This window comes from Dysidea avara, chromosome 3, assembly GCF_963678975.1.
Source record: "Dysidea avara chromosome 3, odDysAvar1.4, whole genome shotgun sequence".
NCBI lineage: Eukaryota > Metazoa > Porifera > Demospongiae > Dictyoceratida > Dysideidae > Dysidea > Dysidea avara.
In genome coordinates this window covers 30,989,993-31,009,743 of record NC_089274.1, presented here as the reverse complement: position 1 = coordinate 31,009,743, position 19,751 = coordinate 30,989,993, and the positions used below count along the sequence as shown (strand labels likewise).

The 19,751-nt window shown below is 36.9% G+C and overlaps 1 protein-coding gene across 2 annotated transcripts in view; it reads right to left on the bottom strand.

Moving 5' to 3' along the window:
- Positions 1-19,751, bottom strand: part of LOC136250691 (kinesin-like protein KIF21A) — a 465,334-nt gene that overhangs the window by 357,212 nt on the left and 88,371 nt on the right. For both annotated transcript variants that reach the window (XM_066042921.1, XM_066042922.1), the window contains exon 7: positions 16,891-16,941. In XM_066042921.1, the coding sequence (XP_065898993.1) occupies positions 16,891-16,941 (51 nt within the window). The remainder of the gene's footprint in view (positions 1-16,890; positions 16,942-19,751) is intronic.

Here is a 19,751-nt window from a genome sequence, read left to right as displayed (position 1 = left end):
ATCACACCATTAATTCTTAGGAAAATGCGGCTAAGTTGGGTTGGCCGGAACCAGTCTTACAACTCTGCTATGCTTTGGAAAGCCTCTCTAACTACATTCTTCTCCTTTTGCAGATCAGGAGAAATCACCACTGAAAATGAGAACTTGCATGACCCAAGCATTCATTTGTCTTTCAGTGATGTAGCAATTGATGATGCTGAATCTCCAAAGGTTATTTCCCTGAACATAAAATGATCAAAAACGGACCAAGGAGCAATTGGCGTATGCATCATTCTGGGAAGAACAGATGATGATTTATGCCCTGTCTCAGCCCTTTTGGAATACCTATCAAAAGGGGGTAATGCACCAGGAGCTTTATTTCAGTGGGAAAACAGGATTCCTCTGTCTAAGACTAAATTTGTAGAAGCTACACGACAAGCCTTATCTGCGGCCAACCTTCCAGCTAAGGACTATGCCGGTCATAGCTTTAAAATAGGAGCAGCAACAACGGCAGCTACTGCTGGACTCACTATTCAGACACTAGGGCGATGGAAGAGCTCCTCGTATCAACTGTATATTAGGACCAACCCTCAGCAGCTGGCAGCAGTGTCTGCAGCCCTATCAAGGTGTTCCGTCTAGCCATAAACACTGATGCAACTACTGTAACACTTATTGTACATATGTATGTGCATGTGTGCGCAAGTTATAATAGCACATAGGACCCCTGTAAGTTGGTGTAGCAAAGCACAATCATAAATGTAATTGGTCAATTGCTTAAGTGGGTGAATGAGCTGTAGTTATGGTATATTGAATGGTATGCAAGTGCTAGTCTTCTAGTCTAGCTTGTATACAGTAGGTAAGTTAACATACCATCAAATATACCATCCAGGGCCTTATAAACGTTGGGGTACACATTTACCATGACCCAGTCTTGGATGGTCACGTGGTCTCACGTGATAACTAAAGGGGTTAGGTATTAATAAAGGCTACAGCGCTCCAACCCGTTCTCCCAATCTCAAGGTACGGTCACCAGTATACAGATTACACACCTGGGAACAAGTTAATGCAAGTTTAACCAAAGGTTAAACAAGGGTTAACTTGAAGGTGTCCATGGCAATGTTGCTATATGATACCAAATATGCACTAGAAGGTGTCAGTAAACACGAATAGGGTTATGTTGCACACTACGCAGGACATGCAAGGTAATCAACCATCAACAGGTTTGGCCTGCCAAACCTGCTCTAAGTCACTCTTTGCATTAGCAGCGTAGCAGTGGCAGCTAAGAAACACCTTGTGTTCAGTGCTTGGAGAACTTTATCTTCCCCAAAGGTCCCTCCCTATTTTATTCCACTAACTCGTAGTCCCTGAAAGATGGCTAGTCAGTGTGACAAGGGTCGCGCTGTAGCATCTTTATAAGTCAGTTTTAGAGGGACCATTAGGGAATCTGGTAAGGGTAAGTTGTATTACCATCAAATATACCATCCAGAGCCTTATAAATGTTGGGGTACACATTTACCATGACCCAATCTTGGATGGTCACGTGGTCTCACGTGACAACTAAAGGGGTCAAGTATTAATTAAGGCTATAGCGCTCCAACCCATTCTCCCAATCTCAATATTTTACAAGGTATATTCACCAGTATACAGATTACACACCTGGGAACAAGTTAACTCGTGATTGACATTGCAGTTGCACAGTATTTGACTTTGTTGTTGTGTGTATACAAGATTAGCTACTTTACAGTCTACAAACTAGCTGTATGTGATGTGGAGTGTGTAATAATTTATTTATGGATGCCACATTTTGTGTGACAAGCCATATGCATTCATACATGTCCACAGCATAGATTTCATCATGGTATATACCAATGTAATGGATACAATACTAACATGAACAACAAACTCTACTCTTTTCTAACATATAATTGTAGTACTGTGCATCAGTGAGCCAATCATAATAAAATGCTAAACACATTATTGTGGTCCATGCACCACTGGAGAAACTGTATGTGATTCTTACTCTGTACGGTCTTGGCTGAAACAATAAATGCACAACCACTGACTGTTTTTAACTCATAATTATATGCTTGTCAAAGTCTATGCATGTCTTGTGACAGATAGCTACTGTAGCTCAGTATCATACCATCTGGTGTGTATTCATAAACACTTCATGAGGATGCTAATGTTATGACAATGATTAAGAGACTAGAGTACTGACACATGTAGTAAGACAAGTTAGACAACAACTGCTCAATATTAAGAATGTGTGTAATGTGTACAGCAAAGGTAAATACTGTAACAATGCAGACAAGTGTGTTTGGTAACAACAAAGCTTACACTGAACTTGACAGCCACTAATGTAAATTGCTATACGTATCTACAACAATTATCATTATCAATAAAACAAATCCATTACTGGATTAATAAAAAGTACAAAAACTAGATGAATAAAAATTGAAAATCTAAATAATGTTTAAAATACCTTTAAACCTAGTTAAAGTTGAGAACGACAGCAGCACCAGACAATCAACCAAAGAGTGTGACAGCAAATGGGATCAACGGGTACTAATTAGAATAGCTGTGCACTAATAGGAATAGTGACTTTGCGCATGCGCACTAACACATGATCGAGAAGTAGAAGCTGACGCTAACGCTTGACAACAAAAACATCACCCACCTCCCCCTCTTCATACCTACTGCCATGTACCTCTGGCTCGGTAGTACCAGAACTGTTATAAATCAATTAATCAATAATAGCAAATAAAGCAATTACAATGTGCTTCTGATATCAGGATCTCACACCTACAATTTGTCATGGGGTACACTGTTACAAATTTATGTTTCCGTATACCGTTGCTCAATAGGTAATCTTATGCTGTGTATTGCCACCTTACTGCAGATGCATATGTGCATATATGTATGGCTAACTTGTGTTGTATTCATTAGCTACAGATTAAGCCACTCAAACAGGAGCATCGATGTGCGACTCCCCAATGGGTCAATGTCAGCTCCTTCAAAGGTGGTGTTGATGGGGCCGCTCTCAAGGAGCACCATCAATCACCTTGTCTACAGAGAGCTCCACCTAGCATTTGTGCTGTCTCTCAGCCGGATTGTTGGCCTCATGCTCCTTTGCAAGCATGGGTTAGCTCCACTCAAACAGGAGCGTCGATGTGCGACTCCCCAATGGGTCAATGTCAGCTCCTTCAAGGCGGTGTTGATGGGGCCGCTCTCAGGGAGCACCATCAACCACCTTGTGCACAGAGAGCTCCAGCCTAGCATTTGTGCTGTCTCTCAGCTGGAGTGTTGGCTCCATGCTCCTTCATGAGCATGGGTCAGCTCCACACATGTCAGAGGGTGCATCAGCATGCTGTCACATGGTGGCAATGCTGGTCGTGCCGCTCTGATGCAGAGCTTACCCACAGCTCTAGCTGCACTTGCAGCATCTCCATTCCTGATAGGAGGAATGTGATAGTACTGCGCCCAATTAGGACGGTTGCCATATACTTATAAGTGTATTGCCAACGTAGATGTGGCTTAAGGGAAGGTACTTGGCACACAGAATGCCTCTGGATGCCAAATCCCTTCCTGGCCCAAGTATCGAGAATTGTTTCAGAAGTTTAGGGCCTTAGATATTTGACCTCAAAAACTAGAAAGAAATAATTTTAAAGAACCAAACATGGCAATCAGGGCAAAGTACATTTACCAAACCACCACCACAAACATCAGTTTGTGGGAGGCGAAGAACTTCTACTGGACTGGCATCTTAGGAGCAAGGGCACATAAGAAAGGTTAGTCAAGTGACCAACATTAAAAGGGGAATAGGGATCGCTGAAAAAAGTCATGAAACGAGAAGGGATCGCTGGGGTGGCAATGTAAACCACAAAGCCCTATTTTGACTTATCTCAAAATGACAGAGCATGTAACTAACATTTATGAGACAAAGTCAATAGGGATTTGTGGTTTACATTACCACCTCAGCGATCCCTTCTTGTTTCTAGGGCTAAGCGATAGTATCGATAGTTTTTATCGGCCGCCCACACAATTAGCCGATCGCTTCGCAAAGGGACTAGAATTCCACTAAAAATGCTGCTTGAGAAGCTGGCTTAGCTGTTTTATAACTACTTGGCTTGCTTTATCATAGAAAAGTTTGGCTGCAAGGCTGTAACAAAAATTGAGGAAATATCAGCCGCCCACACAATTAATTACAATCACTTATCTAATTGATACACTTGCAAGAAACAAAGCAAATAGTAATCTATGATGGTGTTAATTATGCTTAACATGCATTGAATACTTGGAACTTGACTAAAGATCATTCAAAGTGTAATTACCGTGATGTTATCGTATCGTGAATAATACCTCAATATCTATCGTGATAGTGAATTTCTACTATCGCTCAGCACTACTTGTTTCATGGCTTTTTTCAGCGATCCCCTCTTGTTTCATGGCTTTTTTCAGCGATCCCTATTCCTCTTTTAAAATTTTCTATTTTTTATTCATCTAGTCTATATTATTGTTTAACAAACAGAGATTGATTTTTAAGACAAGTTTGAGGAAGCTGCTTATAGAGAGTTTGGGGTTTTCTTACCTAATTTATTGTTTGCCTGTTTAGGGTCTTTCCCTTACAATGATTAATATCAATCACTTAAAAATGTTTATAATGTCGAACTGTTAGACTATATTTGGTCTTCATAAGTATGACCATGTCTGACACTATTTACAGACCTCACAGTGGCTACTACTGGGAAGTGTGATTCAATAACAGTGTGCTTCAATTGTGTGTTCGTTCACTCTGTGCAATGCATAATCAGTATTTTCAGCTGAACATACTCCAGTAGTTCTACCCATAAAATTTGACGTCATCGTCAATATGATACTCGAATTACACGGATATTTGCTCAGCCACCAAAATATCATCTTTCCTACACTCAATGTATTTTTAAAGATTTAAAGCAACCCAGTGGTGAAAGCAGTACCTTATGATATTTTGACATCTTCAACCTTCAAAGACGATTATTTTTATATAATTAAAATTTAAATACAGTAGTAGTTCGTTTATGTAATTAGTTTTGTGCGTCTGCGTTGTAATTGTTTCTGCTTGTGGCAATATATCTGTGGTCGTAACCATTTTTTAACCAGATGCACAACCCACTTTCAGCCGACTTCAGGGCATGTGCTTGATTAATATAATTGTTTTTACGCGTGTATGTGAATGTGCGTGTGCATGCGTGCGTGTGTGTGTGTGAGTCCGTGTTAATTCTCCAACGTGAGTAAATAGTTTTGCGTCAAAAGCAGCCTTCATATGTGAAATGATTGCTGTACAAAACCAGTATAAACCTTCCTCGTAGGTAAGCTTTCACTGTGAGGTGGTTTATTCATGACAGCTTCAAAACCGGGAGAATTGAGTTCCTGAAAATGTTATGAATATCTTTCACAACAGGCTATATGAGTGTAAAACAACCAAAAAACAACGTATTTAACTTTGCAGATACCAGAAATAAATTCCTTCGAAGAGAAAGGGAGCGTGGCCCGTACTTACATGAAGGAAGATAAAGAGAGGTTGAAGGCTTTCTCAAAACAATTCGTATGAGAAAACACAATAGATACACTATAAAACAGTTGAGAAAATAGTTCTGTGCGCAATTTGCGGTTTAAAGAGATTTGTTAGAGTTACGCTTCATTAGCAGTGCATAGCAACGTAATTACTGAATCACAAAATAATTCATAAATTACAAAACACATTACACTAAATTACAGCATTTACATTTAGCTGAATTGAATATAAGCTAAATTATATACATGGTTGATTAATTGCCTATTTAGTCAGATTGGAATAGTATTAACTGCAGAGGTGCCTGGTTTTTAGAAGTACAGTAGCATAACATCAAATTGTATTTTTCTTTTTCCTGTATGTACAGTATGGGACATAAAAAGTTCACATTTCATTTGATTAAAAAACGATTACATTTAGGATGAAAAATGAATTGTTTGATTTTATCATCATTTTATAGTTAAAAAACGATAGTAAAAAGTATTGTGTTTGCATTAGTTTTAAAAGATTGTCAATCATTTATGTTTAAAAACGGTTACTAATCGCTTTTTTGTTAAAATGGTGCCAATATGATTTATACTAAGTGATTACAATCGTTTTTAAAAATTGATAAAAAACAAGTGTAATCAATTTCAAAAAATTACTGTGACGCTACAAAAATTATGATTGGTAATTAAAATGATGATGCAATCATTTTTAAATAAAAAGCTGATAAGATTATGATTATTTTATGATTATAAAAAAACAAATGTAAATTTTTTATATCCCCTACTGTATGTTGTGTCTGTTTCCTCTGCCAGAAAAGAACGGCATTGCCGACTGACTTGAGGCTACATTTCAAAATCAAAATTAAACAAATAAATATATATACATACATATAGTACACGTCAAAAAAGCAACGTTTTATGATTGTAGTTGTGCCATCCTACATTAGGCTTTTACATGAAAGTGTAATACGTTTACAGCAGTAACAGTACGTGCAGTTAACCGCAATAGAATTACTCCTTTGTATATACAAGCATAAAAGATATTATGTATGTTCATACATAGCTACACTGCGTATTACACACAAAAACTAAGCCTGTTTGCAGCTACGCATGCACGTCTCTTTCTCTCTCTGTGCCACTTGTGTATTGTATGAATATATAGCTAGCTATTGTAACCTAATTAAGGTATTTTGTTTCTACCACAGATTGCCACACTATAGCTGCTAATCGCTATCTTCAGAAACATATAACGATGATAATTTAAATGTTCTGTCTCTTAAAGAGGTCCAGTCGCTGATCTGCTATCTTCAGAAATGCATAATATGTAGCAATTTGTTATGCAAATGTTGGAATTCTGTATTTCCTTCACTTTAATTGTATTATGATAATCATTGTTATTACAAGTGATAGCTACTGTATTGTACTGTAATAATCCTACAAATCCAGGAATACCCTAAGATTTTCCATGGTTATACAATCACATATTGAACTAACCCAGCAAGCTGCATGCTACAAAGAGGTAGTACAGTAACAGTCTATCATACAGTAAGATTGTATATTAAGGATCATGAAGGTTTGGGCTTTTCTTGCCAAACCCTAAAACCAGCCTCACAATACTTTTATGGCTCCTTGACAGTATTGGTTAGGTACATGTATAACCATAAATTTATATATTCATTACCCGGGGATACGAAACATAACCACACACTCCAATATCAACAATACATTCTAAATTCTGCATCCATGTTGTTAATTATTTCTATGCGTTCCTTGTTCTTGCTTGGTGGTGAAGCAAACCTACCGACCCTACTTCATTGTTTGTTTATTTAAAAGTGAGGTTAAGTAACTGAAACACCATGCTGCTAAAAAGAAGCAGTCAATTCAGCCGTGTTTTGATGTTTCTATGGAATTTGTGAGAAAATGGGGTGAAGCGGACCATGCCTATTTTTGTGGACGAAATTCATTGCAGTAATACTTCTATTCAGACAATCTAAGACTTTTCTGCAGTATAGAACTCTCCCAAGATTTATAATAATTGGTTATATTATAAATTTCATCCTGATATGTCAGGTTGTGGACTGCTGTTTGTAAGAGTTGTTAATAGCAACAAGAAATTTTTGCAGACCTGCTAAGCTGAACTACTGGTACTATTTCAATAATTTGTATATTGAAAGTTATCTACTGTTGTTATAGTTTGAGATGAGTCGTATAATAAAGTGCTGCGTTACTTGTGATGGTTTCAATGACTCATGTGTGATGTATTTTTACAGTTCTACGTGTGTTGTATTTATTACAGTAACTTGTTATACAGTAGAAGCAACCTGCCATTCCAATAAAGGAAGGTTGTGTAGCTACCACTGAAGCAATGGGAGGCAGCTGCCAGCTTGGGCCAGAAATTACTGAAGGTAATTTAGCACTACAAAAGATGTGAAACACCAATTCGGTCACTTTTAATAGAGCAACCAGGTTGCCTCATCTTCTAAAATTGTTTAGTTACATTTTTGAGAGCTATTCAACTATCCAGCCAATATCCAAACAATTGCATCTACACATGTATAAACTCTACTGATAGTTTTAGTGGATCTCCTTATCATATATACCTCACTTCAGCAAGTGATCATATTTTTTAATTAGACTCCCCTAGATGGCACATTAGATGACACATACCTGACAACATAATACGATAGCACTTATATGTTGTAAAATAATTGTGGTGATGCTGTAATCTTTAATGGTCAAGCTAATGGTGGTCTCCACTGCTAACCAAAGAGTGCAATCATGTACAACCTGGCCATGTGATGATAATCTATATGATGTTCAAATCTGTAAATCATATACCTACGTATACTGTGAAACACAACTTGTAAATCTGGAGTCAGTTAACCACATGCATATTTAGCAGTAAAATGGAAGTACTCATGTTGTATATGTAATTGTAGCACAATAGTTATAATATAACACACCGCATGGAGAAAAACATGTACAATAATGTACATAATAAAATATGATTGTCCTTCAAATGATTTTTACAACATTGGCCATTTGGAGTTCAGTCACTCATTCAGAAACATTGCACATCAATCTACCATTTGTGAATCTCAGAGGTATTCCATTTATGAGGTTGCATCCATGACCATACGGCATCGATCATTTGATCATGTCACGACAGACAGACACATGATAAATGATCATATAATACATTACAACCATATATAGCTATAGTTGCTTCTAAATAGTTTTCTTTACAGCTTGAGATTTTTGCATCCCTTTCTTTTGTGCTTGCTTGTGCAACTCCATTCAAGCACTTGTAAAAATGTATTTACGAACTGTTATCCATAATTCAGCAATGAAATTATCATGATCTGTGACATTCACTGGAGGTGTCTACTGGAGATTTAACTGCACTTCTTCCTCCTTAGCCACAAAAAAACATGTAAGTATTCTCACTGATATGACATAACCCCCTCGGTCAAGTAAATTCGTCCAATCATCACCTTCACCACTGGCCAAACCTGTAAGTGTGGTTATCACTTACAGGTTTGGCCAGGACATATATGACACTTCAAGTAGCTTGATCAACTTATGGCAAACATAACCAGCTGCATATTGCAGTGCATTGGCTTCCTAAACACTTAACTTAAAAACAACTCTGTGTCCGAATTGTGATGCTATGGTGTAATAACAGCAAATCTCACTTTTATAAACTCCGTAAAGCACATCATTGTTATATGCTGATAGAACACTGGGGTTGGTTCTACTGATGTACCAGCAGAAAGAAAGCATTTCCACAGTGAAATAAACCTGGATGTTTGCAGCTTGTGAAAGGCCTTCCACATGCTTTCCTTCTCTGTATTAAGTGGTGGTGACTGAATGTCAAAACAGGCCTGCAAGCTTTAAAACAATGTACTGATAAACTATTCACAGATGCTCCTACTGTTCTCTGCATCCATAAAAGCTGTTAATTGCACAGCTGTTTCCAGAGCGGAAAGATGGTAGTTTGAATGACTCATCTGTTAGCACATCATTATAGCTTCTTTGAAAAGCATTAAGTCACCATTTAATAGCTATCATACTGCCTAACTAACAAACACGTTGTTAGCTATTGGCCGGCCTAAATAGGAGTTGCTAGCTACACCTACACACCTGTATATGCCTACATTATAAAAAGGATTGACCACACTCTTCAACCAAACATTCGGCGAGCGCTTTCTGCTTTTCTAAGGAGGTCATTGCTTGAGATTGCTATTCGCCCACGTTACTATGGTACGTTCTAGTTAAGCGCATCAACAACACAGAGTGTCAAAAGCAAAGTACTCTGATTCATATCCCAGGTAACGAATATACACCTGGTAACCAAGCCAAAAAGTGCCTTCAGTACTACCTGAAACACTTCCAAAAAGTTGCTAACAAATTTTTATTGCGCGGTAATTTCTGACGGACTGCCTGACTGACTGATTGACTGATGCCTTCAGCCAAGAATAACGACTAAGGCTACAGGCTTGATTTTTTCACTATTCACCATTGTTTCAACCTGAGTAGTGCCTTTGGACATATTGTAGTACATTCAATGAATGCATCATGGACTTACCTGTGTCCTCCTTTGTGTCCTCATTTACCTTTGCTAACAGCACAAAGTGTTGACTCACATATTGGTTTCCCTAAGCTTGACAGGATTTATCCAAATTTTCCATTATGAGTGACTAGCATTGATACCTGCCCTATGTGCAGGACCATTGGACTATCTCCACATTTTTGCAATAACATTCTAATGTAATAATAAGCTACAGTATGACACATCAGCACCATTCATGTATACAGCATGCACGATGATGCCAAAATCACCACATGAGTGCTACGCCATCCTGCTAGTATACTGAGTGCACATGCATTAAAGTTAAATCCGCTGCCTACCTGGGACTAATTCGACCAAAACTAGAGTATGCATCCTCAGTCTGGGATCCTCACTTATCTAAAGATATCCAAGCCATTGAGAGGGTGCAGAGAATTGCTGCCAGATGGGTAAAATCTAACTACAACTGGGAAAACAGTGTGACCAGCATGCTTTCAGAATTGCAATGGCCTGCATTGAACATTAGAAGACAAATTTCAAGGCTCTCTATCTTATACCAAGGACTACACAATTCAGTTTCACTAGAAATACCTACCTATATTACAGCCACTACCACCACACCCTTCACTAGATTTCAACATTATTTTCACTTCAATATACCTACTGCTAGAACTAATTTTTATCATAATAGTTACTTTCCAAAATCCTTTCGTGATTGGAATTTACTACCCATTTCTGCTATCGAAGCTGCTACTCTAGATAATTTTACTAATCAACTACGTGAGTTATTAATTGTATAACTATATTATCGTAACTTTTCTTTTTTCTTTCTATTGTAATATATGCACTATAACTCACTGATTGATTATAACTAGAAATTATATGTATGTACTGTATGCTGTAACTTATTATTTATGAATAGTAATTGTAATCAACACATGCACTGTTTATTATTAGTAACTGTAACATACACAATGTAGCATACATACTTTAACTCATTGATTGTAATGTGTTCTGTGATTTACATCCTAGGCAAAACCAGCTGTGCTGCCTGCCTAGTAATTAATAATAAAGATAAATAAAGATAAACAGCAAAGGTAATTATACTATTGATAATGTGTTAACACACACGTGTAAGCTTTGCTAAGTAGATTTTCTTAACTAGAGCAACGACCACAACACATCGATAAAAAGTACTGAAACAAGCTGAAGTAGTGCATGATATTAAATTACAGTAAAAATAATAAGAAGTGTTATATCCCTCCCGTGCATTTCCATTGTGCTCATCTGAGCACAGTAGGGATATAACACTTCTTATTGATTTAATATCGTACACTACTACAGCATGTTTCAGTACTTTTTATCAATGTTATGGTCCTTGAAAAAATTATTGCGCACTTGTTTGTTAACTTTTTTTTGTAAAATAAAACTGGTGAACCAACGCATACTGCATCAAAAGAAAGAAAAGGCATTGCGTGCCCAAGCTACTCAAATTATCGTCAGAAAAGTAAAGTATCCCTTATGCTTCATTGTCAGCTACTGTATGTTCAACCCATTACACAGCATTATTAATCAGGAACTGTTCGAAAAGCACCTCTGCAATCAAAGTAGCCACTATGAAAAACACAGACAATATCCATTACAAAGGGAAGCGATCATGTGCAACCACCAAATCGACACTTTTACCAGTAAGCAAGGATGAATGGGACACAAAGGAGGACACTGGTAAATTCATAATGTAAGTACCACGGTATGCCAAAAGGCACCTCTCAGGCCAAAGCAACGTCGAACAGTAAAAAATCAAGCCCGTAGCCTTAGCCTTTATTGAGTTATGCTTGTCTGAAGGCATCAGTCAGTCATGCAGTCAGTAAGTCACCAGAAAATTTCATTTAATAATTTTTATTTTAAATTTCATAGCAACTTGTTGAAAGCATTTCGGTTGATATACAGTACATTATTCTACATCACATTGTTGCCTGTATAGTCTGCTCTATACCCGTGTATCTTGTCTATACTCTATGAAATTTTATTGCAAGTAAAAAAGAAACGAAAAAAGGTATAAGTGAACAATGAGAAAGTATGGTACATGGCATGAAAAGTCATACACAGTGAAAAATTTAGTCATACAGTATATACCTTTCCTATAATTACGTATGCGTCCTGTATACACTCTCAGGCTCTTTATATAAACTTCAATGACAAAATTTAACCATGAAATTACATGTATGTGTCGATGTGTTTGGTAGACATATATAAAGTGGTTACAGGTGCAGCTAATGATAGTGACATAATAGTTCTTCAATACAACACATGTATTTATATATAACCTATTTAACCTGCATTCCTGCTCTATACCCTAGTGTAGAACTACACAGTGAAGCCAATAGTTAACATAGGAGAGGTATTATTAATTCTTAGTGACACAGTAAAAGATGTGGTGTTTTGAATAAGTATAAGAGATAAAAGTACTGGGGTATGATAAAAGGGTTCACATTAAAATGCCCAATGAGAGATGAGAGGTGTAATAAAAGTATGTTTGCAAAAAAACGTTTAATAAAAAAGTTCTGAAAAAAAAAGGTACAAAAAAGATAAGATAACAAAGAAAAAGATACAAAGAAATTGAACCTATGCAGATTCGACCCCACACCCACACACAGGATTGTGATTATGAATCATGTGATCTGACCACTAAGCAAACTGCACATAATGGTAAGAGGTTAACTAAAAAGTGTTTATAAACGCATGGTTGAGTTGAATGGAATTGGTGTTTACCTGCGGTCATACATGTGGTTTATAAAAGAATTTCACTGCGCTTTGGCTCTACATTCCTGTCTTCATGACGCTATAGATTAGGAACAAAAGCACATAGCGATTTGTAACAACAAACTTGGAGTTGCCAGATGATGAACGCTTAATTTCATTAAAGTCCCGAGTCAATGGGAGTTTTAGTTGTCAATTTAGTGGTGTCATGATGCAGACGGACAGATAGACAGGCAGACAGCTTTACAGTTTTATACATATAGATTGACTTCAAAGGTCCTTTAAGTTCAATTTGGTACCATAGAAATAAATCAAGGGAGGATGCCTACAGAAATACAGTGGACATTTAATCCTTAATAAAGTCATGATTATAGACTGAAAAGGGATTTAATGTCCACTAGTATATCTTCAGGTGTAGGGCAGGAGGTGACCTCCATTGTTACACTACTTTGTATCTCTATAATCCCTAAGAGCTATGCACGTATACGCAACTAGCTGCAGTCTACAAGTTAGTATCTAAAAATATAAGGTAGTTTATAAACATACATTTTAAAAAGTACTGATAAGGTCCATGCAGTCCAGCTCAAAAGTAGTGACTATACAGCAGTCCCTCTATTATCTGGCCATCAATTATCCGAACAATCCATTATCCGAACTGTGAAAATGATTGTTCTGTAAGAGTATTTAGACAAAGGTGTACGCTCTATTAGAATATTTAAACAGAGTTCTGAATGAGTTCTATTATGAACTCACTCGGGACCCAATGAGTTCGGATAATGGAGGCAGTAATGTATATAGAATAAAATAGCTAACAGTCTTTAAAGTAACCACAGTAAATAGCATTGTAAACTATACACAGCTACCCTGTAGCTAGTGAATGAAGTGAATGCAAAACAGTTATACGTCATAAACCACCACGCACCATAAATAATTATGTAACTAGCTACATTCAGTATGTAGCTACGTAAATGCAATTCAGTTGTATATGTAAGTATAATCTAATCCAAAACAGCCGAGCTGTAAAAAAAGTGTGTAGCACTCAAAAAGGCTATGGTGAAAAAAGATGTGAAATCCAAGGTGGCGGCCAAGAATTGGATGTGATGGTAGATAAATGGTAAACAGTTTAATAACGACAATTCAGGTGAATTTGGTACCGCTTGGTCTTGGAACTACATTTACCTCAATTGTCATGATTAAAATTTTTACGATTAACCTACCATCACAGCCATTTCTTGGCCGCCACCTTGGATTTCACATCTTTCCTCACCATAGTCTTTTAGAGGGACGCACACTTTTTTTACAGCTTGGCTTTATTAGATTAAATTTGTATACCCCAAAGCCGGCCGATGGCTGGCTTTGGGGCTTTTTTAACCTATCTTTTTTTCTTTACCACAGGAAGAAGAAAAGATGAAGCAGATGTTAAACACTTTAAATACAGTGTATTTCTGAATTTATCAGTAAATGTACAAATTATTTATATAATACAAATATTTAATACAGAACTCTCTGAACGGTGGTTTCTTTGTAACTTAAAACTCAACAAGGTGATTTCTTCTAGCTGATCTCTCTACAAAGTGAATTGTTTGCAGCTGAACTATCTACAATGTAACTTTTCTTCTAGCTGATCTCTCTACAGGGTGATTTGTTTGTAACTGAATTCTCTACAAGGTACCTTCTTCTAGCTGATATCTACAGGGTGATTTGTTGGTAGCTGAATTCTGTACAGGTGATTTGTTTCCTCTGTACAGAATGGTTTCTTTGTAGCTGAACTCTCTACAAGGTAACTTCTAGCTGATCTTTCTACTGGGTGATTTGTTTGTAGCTGAATTTTCTACAGGATGACTTGTTTTTGCAACTTAACTCTCTACATGGTGGTTTCTTTGTGGCTGAAATTTCTGCAACGTGAATTCTTCTAACTGATCTTTCTACAGAGTGATTTGTTTGTAGCTGAACTTTCTACAAGGAAACTTCTTCTAACTGATCTCTGTACAGGGCGAATTGTTTGTAGCTGAACTGTCTACAACATAACTTCTTCTAGCTGATCTCTCTACAGGGTAATTTGTTTGTAGCTGATTCTGTACAGGTGATTTGTTTGCAGCTGAGCTCTTTACACAATGGTTTCTTTATAGCTGAACTTCCTACAAGGTAACTTCTTCTAGCTGATATTCCTACTGGGTAATTTGTTTGTAGCTGAATTTTCTACAGGGTGACTTGTTTGCAGCTGAACTCTCTAAATAGTGGTTTCTTTAGAGCTGAAATCTCTAAAGGGTGAATTAATTTTACTGATCTATCTACAGGGTGATTTGTTTGTAGCTGAACTTTCTACAAGGAAACTTCTTCAAACTGATCTCTGTACAGGGTGATTTGTTTCTAGCTGAACACTCTACAGGGTGATATGTTTCCAGCTGATCTCTCTACAGGGTGATGTTTTGTAGTTGATCTCTCTTCAGGGTGATTTGTTTCTAGCTGATCACTCTACAGGTTGATTTGTTTGTAGCTTAACTCTCTATAGCTTGTAGCTGAAATCCTTACATTGCGTCTAGATTCTAGCTGATCTCTCTACAGGGTGATTTGATCTCTCTACAATTTGATTTGTGTGTAGCTAATCTCTCTGCAGGTTGATTTGTTTGTAGCCAATTTCTCTACAGGGTAATTTGTTTGTAGCTGAACTCTCTATAAGGTGATTTGTTTGTAGCTGATCTATCTGCACGTTGATTTGTTTTAGATGAAATCTCTCCACAGTGACTTGTGTGTAGCTGAATTCTCTAGAGAGTGACCTAATTGTAGCTGAACTCTCTACAGGGTGCATGACTTGTTTATAGCTGAACTCTCTTCAGTGTGACTTGTAATGTTCTGAATCTCTACAGTGATATATTTGTAGCTTAACTCTCCACGGGGTGACTTGCTTCTTGCTGAACTGTCTATAAGATTAACTGTTTGAGGCTGAACTCACTACAGAATAACTTGTAATGTAATAGAATTCCATAATGGAGTAAATAAATTATCCGAATGCTCTATTAGGGTGATTGTTCTATTAGAGTATCTCGAACTCACATTTACTACAAGGAGTTGGCTTTCGAATTATAACTCAGTGGTTTGTAATCCAATTCTTCTGTACTACTGCAAGGACTTTCTATGAAAATTATTCCAGCTATACACTGAATTCCAGCTCATTACTCTAAGCGGTTTGCCTAGTAGCCGTAATAACAAATACTTTTTCATTCAGAAAAATCGATCGCGTAATTGTGACACCGGTTGGGTTTTATGTCATATCTCCGTGGTCTTTATCTACATTCCTTTCAAATCACCAAAAGGCACTCCTACGTAGGTAACTCCATCTACAAAACAATTTTCAACTCATCCCATGAAGCAGTTTACCCTGTAGGCGTGACAACAAATCGATTTTGTTTTACGCGAATAATCGGTCATAACTCCTGAACCATTCATCAGATTTACACCAAATTTGATGCTAGGATTCGCCTTTGGGCTCCCTTTCTGTGTGCCAAATTTCAAGGTGAATGGATTACGCGTTTGCGTTTTACAGTAAATTTTGCAAGTGGGCGAAAACACGAAGAAGAAAAAAACGAAGAAAAATCGAAACTTTGGCAGCTCGTATCTCGGAAATGGCTAGAGCGATATTTTTCAAATCTGGAATGTAGACTCCCCTGGCTGGCGGAAAACTCTGTAGCAAATTTGATTCCAATCTGATAAGGGATCACCGAGATAATAAGGTGTAAAAATGATGTTTTCTTTCTTCCTGTAAATATACTCACGGTGTGACAATCTGGCTTCTTTGACCGCACGACACACTACCATGTACCTTGATAGGAGAACAATCATAAATACAGAGATTTGTCACGGTGTGACAATCTGGCTTCTTTGACCGCACGACACACTACCATGTACCTTGATAGGAGAACAATCATAAATACAGAGATTTGTAGGCAGTTCAGAATTGTAAAACGATACAGCATAATTATAAAACATTGCATTTATTTTGATATGTGTACCGTAAGTATGTCAATACAAATATGGTAACTCACAACATTTTGTTTTGTCATCTCAAATAAATCAATTATCTCTTCATTATAAAGCTACATAGAAAAACAACACAATTACAGTAACAAAAGCACTTAATCAGTACACCTACAGTAATTCATGACACTCGCTTTTTTTTTAAAAAAGTGCATATACAGTACAGGAAACATTCAATAATTAACTACTGGTACAGGTCATAAATATGTACAATAGCAGCCAAAAATGAATTTCCGCTACATTTGGGTTTGTATTTGTGTTGTGTTCTTTAAGGAGACAGTTTGTGTTCCTACTAGCATTACGTCTGCATTGCATCTGCATTTTGTTTTCGATGCATTTTGGGGTTTACTATATGCATGTAGTTTATGGACTGTTCAAGGAAAGAGTGGGTACTAACAGAAGTACAGTATTTAGCAGCATGATGATCTATGTATCAGGTGAGCAATCATATACAGTACATGTAGCTCTACGTGATATGTAAAAGTCCTATGATTAGTACAGTAGTTCGCCAAGAACACCTATAGTGACCAGCTAGGAAAGTCTAACCTATAAAAGTTAATGTACATTGTATACCGCTAAAGGAATGATATCAGGCTGGTCTTAAAGCTACCACACACAAAATTATTTGTGAGGCATGTTTATCGAAAGTTATACAAGCAATTTCAGCACTGACAGGCTCTTGTGACAAAGCTTCATATTCACAAGGCAGCTGAAATAGCCATCGAGTACCGCTCAGAATATCCATAAGGACGACCGTGAGTTTATACAAGGCACATGGTGATTAATTTAGTCTGAGCCCAAGCTACCAAGTCACTAGAGTAAATGAGCAAGGTACATGGGGTTGAAAGGATGAGCTTTAGACTACTACAAATTACTGAAATCAGCAGATACTGTATTGTTACTTTGTGAAGTTCTATTGAGTTGTAGCTGCTATAGTGTAAGTGTACCCAAAAGAAACTTTATTTAGACTGACACTTCTTTGTACTGTATAACAAGTAAAAGAAATAATAAATGTAGATTAGAGACCTAGTAAGTGTAGATTAGAGAACTACAGCTGTAGCACAAGGATCTTTGTAGAATTTACAAACCAGGTTAAGTCAAGGTTTAAAAACATGAAGATTCAAGGGTGTGGTCTCTCACTGACTTAGAAAAATGGTGGCATTTTATATAAGGGTTCATATGTAGAGCAGGTGAAGTTATTGTGAGATTGGATTATAAACGTCATCATACCAGATGTCGTTCAAATTTTTATTATACGCATTCTTCACAAATTACAGTTATGGCACAAAGACCCTACAAGTTACACACTAAACTTACATGAAAGAACAAAGTGTCCTTACACACTAAACTTACATGAAAGAACAAAGTGTCCTACACTTACAGCTATAAATGAAGGTAAGTGGGGTCTTTATTTGTCGAGTTATGCAGTGAGATATTGCACCTTTAAAATAATGATGATTTAGCGTCAAATAGAGATAAAGGGAATTTGAGTTAAGCCACTATCACAACACTGTAAGCTAGTATAAGATACTAGTTAGTAACTAGTAACAAAGAAGGCTAGATAGCATGTAACACAATGGCATTATTAACCATTAAAATTTGAAAAGCATCCGTTAGGTTGTGAAACATTACGTGTGCTATTTGCTAAAGAAACAGAAGCTGTTTCTTTACAACACTGGTTACTATGCCTACATATATTACACAAGCCAGAACAGATACAGAGGACTTACTCACTAGTATACTAATAAAAACTGACACAGAATTGCTCTACTCACCGTCTAGGATACCATACTAAAATCACAACTTATACTTGCCATGAAATTTTTACACAAATGACACAAATCCTCTTAAATTAAGTTCTTTAACTGCTCTACTCACTTGTATAACTGCCTTCTTTATGTTACTGTTACTTACTATCTAATCCAAAACAGCTAAGTTGTAAAAAAAGAGTGCGGTCCTCACAAAGGCTATGGTGAAAAAAGATGTGAAATCCAAGGTGGCGACCTAGAAATGGCTGTGATGGTAGGTTAATGGTAAAAATTTTAATAAAGACAAATCAGGTGAATTTGGTGCCGCTTGATCTTGGCACAAAATTCACCTGAATTGTCATTATTAAAATTTTTACAATTAACCTACCATCCACAGCCATTTCTTGGCCGCTACCTTGGATTTCACATCTTTTTTCACCATAGCCTTTCTGAAGACCACACTCGTTTTTTACAGCTTGGCTGTTTTGGATTAGATTTCACTTCTTTTTGTAGTTGTATACCCCATATAGGAAGGCTTTGGAGTTTTTTCAACCTATATTTTTTCTTTATCACAGGAAGAAGAGAAAGATGAAGAAGTTTTTAAATACTTTAACTAATTCTGATTTTATCAGTAAATGTATAAATTATATATATAACAAGTACACGAAAAAATTTGGAATTTTCAACTAGAGTAGGGACCATAGCACATCGATAAAAAGTACTGAAACAAGTTGGAGTAGTCCATGATTTTAAATCACTGTAAAACAATAAGAAGTGTTGTGTTATATCCCTACTGTGCTCAAGATACCATAAAGGAAATGCACAGTAGGGATATAACACTTCTTATTGTTTTACAGTGATTTAATATCATGGACTACTCCAACTTTCTTCAGTACTTTTTATCGATGTGCTATGGTCCCTACTCTAGTTGAAAAATTCCTAATTTTTTCGTGTACATATTTGTTAACTTTTTTATAAATAATTTTATTATGTATGGTGAACCCACGCATACCGCATCTTAAGAGGCACCGCGCGCCACAGCAATATCAATTATCGTCTGAAAAGTGAAGTATCCATTACGCTTCGTTGTCAGCTATATTCAACCCGTTACACAACATTTC